At 50.6% G+C, this 14,980-nt stretch overlaps 1 protein-coding gene across 1 annotated transcript in view; it reads left to right on the forward strand.

The window, feature by feature from the left end:
- The window catches only part of IQCA1 (IQ motif containing with AAA domain 1), a 176,441-nt gene that overhangs the window by 149,064 nt on the left and 12,397 nt on the right, over positions 1-14,980 (forward strand). Inside the window, exons 17-18 of the mRNA XM_064286503.1 lie at positions 3,595-3,681; positions 14,156-14,333. Coding sequence (XP_064142573.1) covers positions 3,595-3,681; positions 14,156-14,333 — 265 coding nt within the window. The remainder of the gene's footprint in view (positions 1-3,594; positions 3,682-14,155; positions 14,334-14,980) is intronic.

Consider the following 14,980-nt stretch of genomic DNA (forward strand, 5'->3'; position numbering starts at 1 on the left):
AAAAAAAAAGAAGCACTCACATACTTGGCACTAGCATCTGTAGTTCCCATTAAGGAACGCTGGATTGGGAGAATAGGGCGCGCAAAGAGGAACTGTGGAAAATCCATTGTTCGCCAAATGGGCATGGAGAGGAATGACTGCTGCCTGAGAAAGCTCACGATTACCTAGGACAAGAGACAATTGTTTGTGGGAAAATTGTTTTTCCATTGGCTTCAGATTCTAACACCAAGATTTTTAAGAGGGACTGAAAAGAGTAAGGTTTTGTTTTTGTTATTATAAATTGTCTTTTTTTCTAAAAGCTTAAAATCTTTTATATGTACTGTCTCATTTTCTTGATCACTCTTAGGGCTGGAAAAAGGGAAGCTTTTGACTTAAAGCAGTTTTTAGTGAAAACGGTTCTTTAGTGCTTGCCCTTCTTGGGCAAGTTGGCCAGGCCCCCCAATTGCAGGACACAGGCCATATTGGAAAGAAAACTAAGAAGTGAGAGACTGGAAGGATGGATGGAGTGGAAAGAGATGAGGAGGTGGAATGGACAAGCTCTAGGATTGTTAGATGTGGGGGCAGGCAAGGGTAGATACCCGAGTCTCTGGCTGGTGAAATGGTGCAAAGAGGTCACACGGGGAGCATGGGCGAGGAGCAGGTCTGCAGGATGGAGGGGAGATGGGTTCAGCTTTGGCCTTCTGGACTCTGGGGGCTTCCAGGAGGCAGGTGCCATGTAAGGGTGTGAAGCTCTAGGGAGGATGTTACCTGAAGCTCCAGAGGTGGGCTTAGACGTCATCAACAGATAGGAGGTTACTGAAGCCACAGGAGTGCATGAGATCAGTCTCCAGACCTCATTGGAGGGGTGAGTGCAGAGAAACTGGGACAGGGTCCTAGGGAACCCAACATCAAGGCCAAGCTGAGTGTATCTAAGTGAGTACATGATGGGAATCCATTGGGGTGGTGGCTCCCAACAGTGGCTATGCACTGGGACCAACTAGGAGTCTTAACAACTTGAACACCCAGGAAGAAACCCAGTTAGTCCAGAATCTCCAGGGGTGGACCTGGCACCATATTTTCAAAGCTCCTCAGGTGATTCTAAAGACAACCATTGACTTGTTCAAAAAAGAGGAGGCTGCATCCTTCATCCCTTGTAACCTCTGCCTACTTGTCACCTACCTGTCCTGGCCCCCATGTAGTGGCCTCCTGCCTCCCAAGTCCAGAGCACGTACTGTCTCCAACAGCACCTGGTACTGAGTCACCCTCTGACTAGGTGCCATTTCGCATGGCTTCCCGGCTGGGGGTGAACACAGCTCAGGGAGGACCCACACCCCCATCCCTCTTCCCGGCCTCACTGTCTAGCAGAGGGCTGGGCACCCAGCAAGCTGTCACCACTGGCTGGGCAGGGAGCACTGGGGAGCTCTGGCCCTGAAGGCCCGTGACCTTGCCTGCATCCATTCCACTGTTTGTCTCCTCTCTGGTCCTGTTGGACGTCTGGAGAGCTCGGAATTTCACACTTGGCCGTTCTGCATAGAGTCAGGATTTTTAAGCTGGCAAAAGACTTAATTGCTTTGACATATCAGAGAGTTGGTTTTTTTATTTAAATCAACTCCAGAGGTAGGCCTTTGTCAAAGCAAAGAGGGTGGATTTTATTAAATAAAACTCATGAATGGGGGTGGGGGAGAAGATAACAAGGCGTTCCTTTATATGGGGGTGTTCTGTCTGTCTTATAGATGTGATTGCTAGGGGCAGAGTGGCTGGGCCGGGTGCTAATATGCCATCAGCTGGTCGTTTGGGCTAGGTCTTTAAATAAAATAGCTTCGTCATTCCAGAAACAAGGTACTGTAACTAAGAATCTATACCTCGATTTTGGATTTGAGAAAGCAAGGTCTTTATGTACAATGAAAATTATTTTAACCCATTACTACAACAGTCAGGTTGAACGTATGCTGGTCTTTTTCTCTAATGTTCTAAAACCAGCAAAGAGTCATTATCTATTTGGATTCTGGTGCCAAAACTACACCCCCATTTGAAGGCCAAATTAAAGCACCTACAAATGCAGACCGCCCCCAAATTCAGCAGAGCTGGGGGTACAGGCCTGTTGCTCATCCTGATATAGGAAAGAGCAAGGCCTTTGAGACCAGAAGATCCTGGCATCTGAGTTGATCTCACTGCAACCACTTATTCTTCTCTCAGGGACTTAGCATTTCCCCCTCTAAGCAGGGTCCCCGAGGCCCACCCCTTGTATCTGCGGTGACAATTAAATGATACACGTTTGTCTGTGGCCTTGTGGTTCCAACACAGACTCCACAGCAGTCAGCCTGGGCTAGAATCCTGGTTCTGGCACTTTCTAGCTGTGTGACCTTGGGCAGGTCACAACGTCTTTGAGTCTCAGTTTTCCCATCTGTAAACAGGGATGACAACTCCGGCTTCACAGGGTTGCAGTGAAGGTTAATCACAGTGTCATGAGTGAAATCCTTGAGGCTAAGGAAGTGTTTGGTGCGAGCTGGCTCTTACTAAGCGTGATGCTGCGTGGGACGCGGGTGGCTGGACGCCTGGAACCCAGCTGCTGCTTTACAGCTTGGGGCTCCTGTTGTCATCACGTCACCTGCCTCGGCTGCTGAAATGGAAACGTGGGGTTCTGAGTTATGAAGCACTGGGGCTCTGGGTCTGAAACATTAAAACGACCAAACAGTGCTAGGCTGGTGCTGCTTTCTCTCTGCCCACCCTCGGGGGTTGGGACTGGGAATGCTGCCAGCCCTGGTGTTGCACCCATCAAGGATCAAGTTCAACCAATGCCCACTTTTGTCTTTGAACTTTGGTAATCTGCGTTAGAGCCCTGAGAGCCTTTCCTACATCATACTGGTGAGAGAGAGCCAGAGGCTGCAGTATTCCTGGAGATGTTACCACCACACGTTGGAATGGCTGTCAGTGTGCCTGCTGCCTTAATGATGTTTCAAGAAATATAAAAATAGGCAGACCTAACACTCCACCAGCTGTGGCTGGGTAAGCCTTGTCTGTCACCATTTCACACAAAGCAGAGATTGTTGCAAAAATGCCCGCATTCCACTGTCGTGGGGTGCTTTGAAGAGATTGTCCAATGTGCGCGATTACCCACAGGTGTCCCAAGGCCGGTGGCCACCTTCCCGCCAGAGCCTGAGCCACAAAGGCACCGCTAGACCCAGAAGAACAAACAGCATCGCGGGGCCCTGTAACTATAGCGCTTTTCCTCTTCGTGCGCAAGCTGAAATAAACCTGTGAACCTCAAGTAGACCGTAATTAAAACTTAGGGCCCAGTTCCCTTCATTTTCACTTGTTTCAAGCCAACTGAGGAATGCCAGAGCAGAGTGTGCCAACTCCGTGTGCGTCCTGGCCACAGGGCCCTCGAGTGGGTGGGGTCGCGGCTGTGCCCACCTGCCCAGGAGGACGTACGTCCAGTTGGGCGGGTTACGCACTGAGACACGAGTCTCCGCCGCGTCGGCGGGGGCCACTGCGCTGGCTGCTGTCACCACCGTCCTGGGGAGCCACCAAGTGTCACAGGCTGCTGGGGGGAATCAGATGCGCACCCAAGAGCAAAATGCGTTTTCAAGCGAGTCTCTCTTTTCTCCCTCGCAGGTGGCTCGGCAGCTCCAGCCATCCGTGGTGTGGATCGGGGAAACAGAAAAAACCTTCTACAAAAAGGTGCCTAGCAACGAAAAGAAGGTGAGGACGTCGCCATCGTTTCTTAATTCGGCCTTTTCCTTCCTCCTAGTCGGGGGACCACCTCAGCTTTTTTGAGGCGCTCTTGCAGCTTCCAAGGAGGAAGGAAACGCATGGGCTTTAAACCTTCCGCGTTGCCCTCTCGAGCGAGGGGAAGGCCCCAGGGGTCTGATTTTATGAGGCGTGATCTATAGGGTCGCTATGAGTCGGAATCGACTCGACCGCAGTGGGTGGCTTTTTTGGTTTTTGGAATCTAGAAGAAAATGAAAGACAGTGTGGAAGACGGGGAGAGGGAACTTTAAACCCAAACATCTGCTTCAGAGGTAAGAAACGATTTAGAGCGCTCTCTCTAAATGGCACACAGAGGGGTTATTATTCGGATTTCCTATCGTCCATAATAATAAATGGCAGAAGGTCTGAAATCTGGGAACAAAGGCCATCCGCTGAACTGCTAAGTGGCCCCCGTTTGGGACCCCCCCCAGCAAGCTCTCAATTGCTTCCTTCCTCCTTTTCTCTCCTTTCAATGGCCCCTTCCACCGCACTTCCCCCCACAAATCACCAGCAAATTTCCCACGAGTTAAAAAAAATTTGCAGATACACATACTTGTTATTCCACATCGATTTGCACAAAAGCAAATAGTGGTTAAGGGTGAATTCCTGATTAAATTCATAAGGGTTTTAATCACTTTTGATGCTTATGCATTATACATCGTTTTTAGCAGGTAGAGATGATTTGGGTAAAGAATGGAAGCGCAATCTTTTCTCCCCCAAATGAGCCTTGATTGCCCTGCGGGTTCAGAAACGGTGAGGAGGACTCGTTCATTACGTCCTCCGGACTCTGGTCGCTAGCTCCCTCTGCTGGCTAAACTGCCGCACTGGAAAAAAAAAAAAAAAGCCCAGGTATTTGCAAAATTGATGGCTGAGGTTCCTATGAGAGAGGTTATAAATCTAAAGAGCAGTGCAGGGCGGTGTTCAACCCAAGGTGTCAGGAGTCCGCAGCCAACAGAAGCTTCGTCTCCTGGAGGGCCAGAGGCTGCTGCGGTGTCTGTGTGCCCGACTAGCATCAGCCTGGGCCATAGGGGACTTCTGCCTGGGACCCAGAGACGTGGGTCCCAGGCCTGCTCTGCCGTTTGCCTCACAGCTGTGTGTCTTAGAGCAAGCAGCTGAACCTCTCTGAGCCTCTGCCTCCTTAACTGCCGAGCAAAAGGGCTGACAGGAAGGTTATTCAAATCCCTTGCAGCTGGGACAGACTCCAAGGCCCCAAAGCCTCCTGTCCCGTGGTCCTTCGAGCAGTCGGCTTGCCATCAGTCATTACAGCTGTCTGCTCACCTGCACACCTGAGACCATGAAAAGTAAAAGGAATACGACCCGCTCGTTGATGAGAGGGGCAGAGACACACTGAGGAAGACCTGGAAGGGGGAGGCTTTGAGGAGGGCCGAAGGCAGGAGTGAAATATACGTTCTGTAGACACAGCACAGGAATCCCTGGGTTGGTACAAATGGTTAATGGGCTCGGCTGCTAACAGAAAGGTTGGAGGTTTAAGTCCACACAGAGTTGCCTCAGAAGAAAGGCCTGGCTATCTATGTCTGAAAAATTAGCCATTGAAAACCCTATGGAGCACAGTTATTCTCTGCTGCTCTTGGGGTCACCATGAGTTGGGATCAACCGAGAGGCAACTGGTTTTTTAGACATAGCACATAGCGGGAGTCATTGCACAGGACAGGAGGCAGCTGATGAAGATGGGGCTAGAAACTCCACAGCCTCCCTGACCCCACCTGTGTTGCTGACACGGAGATTCTCTGATTCCCCCTGGACACAGCCATGGACTCGCTTTGTTCCGATAGAAAATGAAGTTCTTTGCCATGCAGTCTTTGCTGTGGACAGTGGGATGTCTCTTCTGTTTACCTCTACATTAGAGGAGTCCGTGGGGGGAGGGGGTTACACTGAGGAGCACAGATCACCACCCGTTCAACAAGCAGAGGGTCCCTGGACGCCAGAACACCCACAAGGCCAGCCACGGGGCCCGAGCCGTCCTGGGCACAGACGGAGCTGCAAGACACTGCACACCCCCACCCCAGCAGTCCCAGCCCCCAGCTCCAGTGCCCTGACCCCCACCCTAGCCGTCCCGGCCCCCAGTTCCAGCGCCCTGACCCTCACCCTAGCCGTCCAGGCCCCCAGTTCCAGCACCCTGACCCTCACCCTAGCTGTCCTGGCCCCCAGCTCCAGCACCTAGGCCCCACCCTAGCAGCCCAGCCCCCAGCTCCAGCACCTAGGCCCCACCCTAGCTGTCCCAGCCCCCAGCTCCAGCACCCAGACCCCCACCCTAGCTGTCCCAGCCTCTAGCTCCAGTGCCCCAGCCACAGGGTAAGGCAGAGGTGGGGAAAGAGTTGTGTTCTGCACTCCGCAGCTGCACACAGGACTAGGTGTGTGCTCAGACTCCACGCTGTGATGGCATCCTGAGGCCTGCCCCTAGAGAGGAGAGCGGGGCTTCCTGCCAGCCTGGCTCTCCCACCCCAGCCTCACAGCCTCGGAGACTCACCAAGTTCCTCAGCCACTGGGGCCCCAGGCAGCCTCCTGGCATCTGTGCCACCACCATGTGCAGCCCACCTTCTGAAGACACAGCCAAAGCCAAAGGCAGGAGTATCACTGAGCCGTAAAAAGGACCAAGTTCTGATTCGTGCCACCACATGGATGAGCCTGGAAAATGTGATGCTCAGTGAAGGAAGACAGTCACAGAGGACCACATGTTGTCTGATTCCACCTGTATAAAATAGCTAGACTGGGCAAATCCATACAGAAAGCAGATGAGAGGTATCCCGGAGCTTGGGGGTAGAGAGGGAAGGGGGCAGGGGTGTGATTGCGTAAGGAGAACAGAGTTTCTCTTTGGAGTATAGAAAAGGGGGAAATGGACAGGCGTGATGATTACACAACATTGTGAGTATAATTAATGCCACTGAATTGTATACTTCAAAATGGTTAAAATGGCAAATTTTGAAATTAAAAAAAAAGTATTCAGAACAAAAACAACGAAAGCCACAGGCGGTGCTGCCTCAGCGGGATGTCACTTAGGCTGCTCATCACCTCACCGGCTGTACTGGGTGCCCAGTATCCTCTCTACTACCCACCTCACCGGCTGTACTGGGTCCCCAGTATCCTCTCTACTACCCACCTCACCGGCCATACTGGGTGCCCAGTATCCTCTCTACCACCCGCCTCCACCCTGACCCAGTCTCTGTCTGAAGGCACCTGGGTCCCAAAGGTGCTGACTGGGAGAAGAAAGTCCATCTGCCGAGACATCTGGGGCTCCATCGGCTCCAGCCAGGGTACAAACAGACACGCTGGTCTGAGGGGTCCCAGGAAGCCCTGAAGTAACGTCTCATTCCCAGGGACTGAGACCAGGCTCCCAGACCTCATCCCCGGGCTGTGGCCACTCCACTACTAAAGTACACGGTGGTCACGTGGCCGTCAGCAGCAAGGACACAAAGGGCAGGCTCAGCGGGGCCCCTGGATGCTGGGAAGAGCAGGAGGCCCCCCAGGGGCAGTGGCACCTGTTCAGCACCTTCCCTTCACCAGGCAGCCCTGGGAGGGAGGACACTGTGCCCCCTGCTTACAGAAGACGACAGAAGCCTCCACAGGCCCACAGCTGGGTGGCTGTGGACCTGGGCTTCAGAGTCAGGTATGTCTGACAGCCCAGGCCCAGCCCTTCTCCCTCCGAGACCCAGGGAGACGCTGAACGCAAATCACTGCCTCCAGCCGCCCACAGCCGAGCCCATCAGGGGCACTTAGAGTCTACCTGCATCCACCACTAGCCCTTCCTCACCTGTGGTCCACTCCAGGGCAGTCGTGACAACTGCATCTGGGGACCTCTCGTCTTCTCCAGAATCTCCACCCTCCCAACCACACTCCGCTCCCCTCACACGGTCCTTCACAATCTCCGGCCACCGCCCCCCCCCCCCCCCCGCCCCAGCACACACACACACACACACAAGAAGACCTTGCAGCTGTAGGATTTCGGGACAGTCTGAGCTCCAGGCACCCCTCCCTGCCACTTGGACAACCACACCCTGCCCTGGCAGACGCCGGACGTGCCCCATCCTCCGCCTGCTCCTGGGAGCGAGGGACGCAGTGGGCCGGCCGTTTGTGCAGAAGAGGCAGGCGGTAAAGAACGAGGCCCACCGTCCGTGCCTGCATTTTCTGCACCATTACTCTTCGTGACTTCATCTAGCGAGAGCCTTCCCTGACCTCGCAACAGTGCCTCCGCCAGGGAATTGCTTGCTTTGTTGAAGCTGGCTGCAGCGGTTGTTTTGTGGCACTAACTGCAGAAAAGCAAATTGAAATTGCTGTGTGGATGCTAGCCACTAATTTGAAATGGCCAACGATAATACAGTTGTGAGGAGCTGGCAGGCCTAGCGGCTGGGGCAGGCGTCGTGCAGGTTGCCAAGCGACAGTGGGGATGTTCGCAGGCGTGATGGGTGAGTCCGGAGCTCGTGCATAATGGGCATCTCTCAACTGGAACCAGGTGGCCCGAGTGTGGGGGCTCCGGGTTGAATGAATTCACCTTTCATTTCCATCCCCTCCTAATGGGACTGTACCACGTTGCTCTGGACAAAGCCCAGGATCAACATTTGTTATCCAAATAGACTCATTAAGTCCAGGTGTCCCTGCCTTTCCAGGACACACAGGTTGGAGAACCATCTCCCACCCCAGGGAGGGCAGGGCAGTACCGCTGTTACCATGGCATCTGGGCTGCTGGGGCAGGTCCCAGACTATGCAAGGTGGGCCTCTCCCTCCATGCAGTCACAGCCTCCAGCCTCACAAGGACTCTCCTTCGCACTTTACACATCCCAGCCACCCTCCTCTCTGCCTTGCCCTCTGCCAAGCCATTGGAAAGACCGGTTCATTCTCACCACCCCCACTCACGGTTCAACCCCCCACCATCAGCTTGCTGCCCTCGCCGGGCCATATAAATTGCTCTCTCAAAGTTTTTCTTTGACTTCCATTTTGCCAGTGCATGCTTTGGCCCGCTTACTCTCCCTTTCTGCTGGATTCAGCATAGTTCAAGTTCACCATCTCTTAAAAGTTTCCCCTCCCTCAGCTTCCATGACGGCGCTGTCCTGGGTGTGCTGACACCTGCCAGCAGTTCCTGCTGTCTCCTTTGCCTTCTTTTGCTATTGTAGCTGCTGTAAGTCGGCCCTGACTCGTGGCAGCCCATGCACAATGGGATCAGGCCGTTGTGATCCATAGGGTTTTCATTGACTGGTTTTCAGAAGTAAATTGCCAGGCCTTTCTTCCCAGTCTGTCTTATTTTGGAGTCTCCTGTGAAACCCGCCCAGCATCACGTACATCAACCCTCCCCTTACACGGGCTCGCGCTCCCTGAGGTTCCAGCCTGGGTCTGTTTCTTTTCTCTTCCCTTGCCCTCCTTGGGCACCACCTCATGGCTTGGAAACTCGGATGCACTTGGAATCCCCCGCTGGACACCTCCCCACGCTGCCTCAAACTCAATGCGGCCCAACCCAACCCTCCTCCTTTCCCTCTTCGTTTGCTGCCCACCACCCCAGACTTCTTCCCCTCCTGCATTTTCCAAGGACTATTTTAAATGTTTTCACTATAACCACCTTTCAGCCACCTTGTGTGAAAGGACTATGGGTCCACCCTGGTGAAATGAAACCCAAGTGTTGCAAGTTTTCTAAGCCTCGCCTAAGTGCTGTGGATTGCTTCCTGGCACGAGTGTAGACATTCCTACACAGAGACTCCTTCCAGGGTCTTAGCAGAGAGCTTTTCCATTGTGCAGGGCCCAGAGGCGACTCCTTAGAACTAAGTGGTTACAGACAGCATCCGTCACAATGGAGGTTGGTGGGAGCTTTTCAAACAAAGGTTTTGAGCTCTGTTGGCAGTTTTGCTCGTTCCTCCAAATTGTGAAGCCTCTAATTTTTCGTTTTTGTTTTTTTACTTTTCTGCTAGAAAGACCTTACTCCTCAACCAAAGCCAATACCATTGAGTCAATTCCAACTCATAGTGACCCTATATGACAGCGTAGAACCGCCCCCATAGGATTTCCAAGGAGTGATTTGTGGATTCGAACTGCCAACCTTTTGTTTAGCAACTGAGCTCTTAACCACTGCACCACTACGGCAACAGAGTAGCCCCAAACCCACTGCTGTCAAGTGGATCCTGACTCATAGCGACCCTACAGGACAGAGTAGAACTGCCCCACAGGGTTGCCAAGGCTGTACTCTTTATGGAAGCAGACTGCCCCATCTTTCTCCTGCAGAGCAACTGGTGGGTTTGAACCACTGACCTTTCAGTTAGCAGCTGAGCACTTTACACACTGCACCACCAGGGATCCTTCCACAGAGCCAACCCCATATTGATTTCTCATCTGGACTTGTATTATCATTTATTGAGCACTTACTTCTTTCCAGGCAGACACATTACATCGTGTAATCCTCACAGCACCCCAGTGAAGTAGTCCTAGAGCAGTCTCCATTCTATAGATGCAGGGACTAAGGTTCAGAGAAGTTGAGTAAGCTGCCTGGGGCCACACAGCAGTTCAGAGCAGAGCCAAGACTGGAATGAAATCACTATGAGAGTCCCCATCTCTTTCTCTGCTGTGAGTTACATTACAAACCCTCCCCTCTAAACTGAATCCAGCAACCTATGGAAAGGATTATAAGCCATGACCAAATGGAATTTATCCCAGGAATGCAAGGTTGGTTTATCATCTGAAAATTGATAAATGGAGCACATGTGTCAATAGAATAAAGGACAGATGCCACCTAATCGTCTCAATAAATGCAGAAAAAGCATTTGACAAAGCTCAACACCCTTTCATGATTAAAAAAAAAAAGTAGGAATAAATCTGATAAGGTCGCTAATGAACAACCCACGGCTGACATCATGCTCAGTGGTCAAAGACTGAAGCTTTTCACCCAAGGTGAGGAATAAGAGAAGAGTCTCTGCTCTCATCACTCTGTTCGACATTGTACCGGAGGTTCTAGCCAGGGCAGTTAGGCAAGAAAAAGAAGGAAAAGCCATCCAGACTGAAAAGGAAGAAGTAAAACTATCTATTTGCAGATGGCATGATCTTGTACATAGAAAATCCTGAAGAATATACTAAAAATCTATTTGGGCCAATAAACAAGTTTAGCAAGGCTGTAGAATATAAGATCACTCTTTTAAAAATCAGTTGTATTTCTATACAGAAGCAATGAACAATCCAAAATTAAATTAAGAACACAATTTCATTTACAGTAGCATCAAAAATAATAAAAAATACTTAGGAATAAAATTAACCAAATAAGTGTAAGACTTTTACCCTGAAAACTAGAAGACACTGTTCAAAGAACTGAAAGCAGACCTAAATAAATGGAGAGATACCCCATGTCCCTGGATCAGAAGACTTAATATTGTTATGATGATGATACTCCCCACGCTGACCTATGATTCAATGTAATCCTCATCAAAATTCCAGTTGGCTTCTTTGCAGAAATTGACAAGCTGGTCCTAATTTTCATACGGAAATTCAAGGGACCCAGAACAGCCAAAACAACCTTGAAAAAAATGAACAAAGTTGGAAGACTCACACTTCCTGGTTTCAAAACTTACCACAAAATTACGGTGATAAAAGCGGTGTGGTGCCAGCATTTGTGTTGTTGTTCTTGCCATGGAGTCAATTCCAACTACTAACGACCCCAAAGGATGGACATAGATCAAGGGAATATCACTGAGAGTCCATAAAGAAACTCATGTATCTGTGGCCAGTTGATATTTGACAAAGGTGCCAAGGCCATTTATGAGGAAAGAATAATCTTTTCAACAAATAGTGCTGAGCCCACTGGATGTTCACCTGTAAAAGAATGACATTGGACCCCTACCTCACACCATGCACAAAAAATCAACTCAAAATGTATCAAAGACTTAAAAGTAACAGCTAAAACAAAAAGATTAAACATAGAGTTACCATATGAGCCTGCAATTCCATATTTATATCCAAGAGAAATGGAAACACATGTCCACACAAAAACTTGTACATGAATGTACGTAGCCGCGTTATTCATAATAGCCAAAAAGTGCAAACAACCCAAATGCTCATCAGCCGGCAAATGGAGAAATAAAATGTGGTCTGTCCATACGGTGGGTAAATGTGGTCTGTCCATACAGTGGGTAAATGTGGTCTATCCATACGGTGGGTAAATGTGGTCTGTCCATACGGTGGGTAAATGTGGTCTGTCCATACGGTGGGTAAATGTGGTCTGTCCATACGGTGGGTAAATGTGGTCTGTCCATACGGTGGGTAAATGTGGTCTGTCCATACGGTGGGTAAATGTGGTCTATCCATACAGTGGGTATCTTTCCACAATCAAATAGAATGAAGTCCTGATACGTGTTACAACACGGATGAGCCTTGAAAGCATTATACCAAATGGAAGAAGCCAGTCACATATTTATAGGAATATTCAGAGACGAAAAGATTAGTGGTTGCCTAGGTCTTTAACGGGGTGGGTGGAGGGAAATCGGAAGTGGCTGCTGCTAATGGTGCCAGTGGTTACACGTGTCTATGGATATACTAAAAGCCACTGAACTACACATTTTACATTGGTGAACTTTGTGGTGTAGGGTCCCTGGGTGACCAAAAAGGTTTGCGCTTGACTACTAAATGAAATGGAGCCATGGTGGAGCAGTGGTTAAGAGCTCGGCTGCTAACCAGAAGGTCAGCAGTTCAGATCCACCAGCCATTCCTTGGAAACCCTATGGAGCAGTTCTACTCTGTCTATAGGGTCACTATGAGTCAGAATCCACTTGACTGCAACGGGTTTGAGTTTTTTGGTTTTTTTACTAACTGAAAGGTTGACAGTTTGAACACACCCAACAGTTTCTCAGGAGAAAAGACCTGGCCATTGCTCCTGTAAAGATTACAGTCTAGGAAACCCTATGGGGCAGTTCTTGTTTGTCCTATAGGATTATACTATGAGTCAGAATTGACTCAATAGCAATGGGCTTTTTTTTTTTTTTTTTTGGTATGTGAATCATATCTCAATAAATCTGTTTTATATATCAGCTTACTCACATAGATACATATGTATACACGTAGGTATGTATGTATGTTTTAGTGTGTGTATGTATGCCCCCTTTTGCAGTCCTTACTTGGAATAGATTCTTATCCAGGAAGGAGACTTGGGGGCAGGAAGCCCCCTCCTGATCATAGTTCCCCTCCCCACCCCTCCCATCTCTCCCCTCTCTGTTCTCTGCTCCAGGGCACCCCAGGGGTCCAGGAACACCACCTGCTCCCTCCCTGTGCAGAGCAACTTGGCCAGCCCCAGTCCTGACCCCCAACTCCAGGGCCAGAGCCTGTGAGAGACTCTCTCAACCAAAGGGCTTCCCCAGGATCTCACGCACAGGCTTCACCCTGTTCCAAAGGCCCCACAAATCACTCTCAGTCCTCAGTCACCCCTGCCCCCAGGCTGTGCCCCCAATGCCCACCGTCATCCACTGTTACTCCTGAGGGTAGACTTTCTTCCAAAGCCTGTTCCTTTCTCTAGATGACACCAGGCCCCTTCCTGCGTGAAGGGTGTTCTCACGCACCGGCCTGCAGGGATGCACAGGGCTGAACAATGCTAAAAGTTAATTTACAGGGTGCCCTGGGCCAGCACCAGGAGACAGCATTCTTCAAGACTCCAGGCTTAATGTTTTGCATTCAACTTGATCCGTTGCCCCTGAGCCAAATGGGAGCAAAAATGGCCCAAAGTGAGCTGAGGTGTCTGGCGGCTCCCCATCGCCTCCTGTCCTCCTTCCCACGCTGAAGTGGGCTTCAAGCCAGCGCATTGCCCGTGGCAAAGTGGCCAAATCTGACCCCCATGGACCAGAAGCCATCCCACCTGGGGTCCGAACAGAGAGCCTTGGTACATCTTGCCCCTCTCCCTCATTAGTGCAGAGGCCATTCTGAAAGAACACAGGTTCACACTCTTTCAGATCCACTTCACAACCTTACATGATCTGGTATTTTTTGGACTTAAGGGCCTCATTGTTACAACAGTGAGCCAAGGAAGCCTTCAGTTTGCCTTCACAACAACCCAGAGGGAAATAGGAGCACCACAGACTAATTATAAGTCCCCGGCAAGCTTCCTTCCGCTTGGAAGTCTATGGCTGTTTCCCATTCTTAAGGTCAAGGTGCTAGAATGTTCCAGAATGTTCCGTCAGGTGCTTCCTGCCTTCCCACTTTCCAAGTCTGGACATGGGGGGGTGGGGGGAGTGACAGCCATTAATGTCACCCGGGTGAATGAAGAATGAGCCCCCAAATGGCCAGCTCATCCCCAGTTGCGTCCTGGGACAAACCTTAAGAAATTGTGTTCCTTAGAGTTTTGCAAACACTGCCTCCTAAGAGTACATTTTCTGTACCCCTTGGTCCTTTTTTCCATGTGTGAACCAGCTTTGTTTTGTTCTGTTTTGTTTTTTTTTTTCCTCTCCCTTTCTCCCAGATGGAACCTAAACGCCTGAAGAAACAGCTCCCCAGAATCCTAAAGCTCCTGAAACCGGACGATCGAGTCCTGATCGTGGGGACGACACAGCGGCCTTTCGACGCAGAGCTTCAATCTTTTTGCAAAGTTTACCAAAAAATTATTTTGGTTCCTAGGCCAGACTATGCTTCCAGATACGGCAAGTACCCCCCGGCCCTTCCGTGTGCGGTAACTGAGGCTGGGCCTCCGGTGGTTTGCTGGCAGGTGTGTGGGGGGCGCCCCGAATCCAGTGAGTGATGTCAGTAGAACCTGTGCACTGGAGGGCGTCAGCCCCTGGACCGATGACGAAACATAGGGCTGTAAACACGAAATGATGGCGGCAGTGCTGGCTTGGTGCTAAAACTCTCACCTCCCATGCAGGAGACCTGGGTTCGATTCCGGCCAGTGCATCTCATGCGCAGCCACCACCTGACTGTCAGCGGAGGCTTGTGTGTTGCTGTGATGCTGAACAGGTTTCAGTGGAGCTTCCAGGCTAAGATGGACCAGGAAGAAAGGCCTGGTGATCTGCTGCCAAAAGTCAGCCACTGAAAACCCTGTGGATCCTAACAGACCAGTCATGGGGATGGTGCAGGGCGAGGCGGCATTTCCTTGCATCTGCCTGGGGTCGCCAAGAGGCAGGGGCAGACTGGACGGGCAGCTAACAACAACAACAACAGCGGGGGGAAACGATACGTCTTTGTTCTGTTGTAAACATACTTCACTTTACCGAAGACAAAGGGAAACTGGACGGGAATTATTCTTGGCCCTCAAGGTGACAGAAACCCCAGTTAAATTATAATTTTTCTT

Source organism: Loxodonta africana, chromosome 6, assembly GCF_030014295.1.
Source record: "Loxodonta africana isolate mLoxAfr1 chromosome 6, mLoxAfr1.hap2, whole genome shotgun sequence".
In the NCBI taxonomy this organism is placed as follows: Eukaryota; Metazoa; Chordata; class Mammalia; order Proboscidea; family Elephantidae; genus Loxodonta; species Loxodonta africana.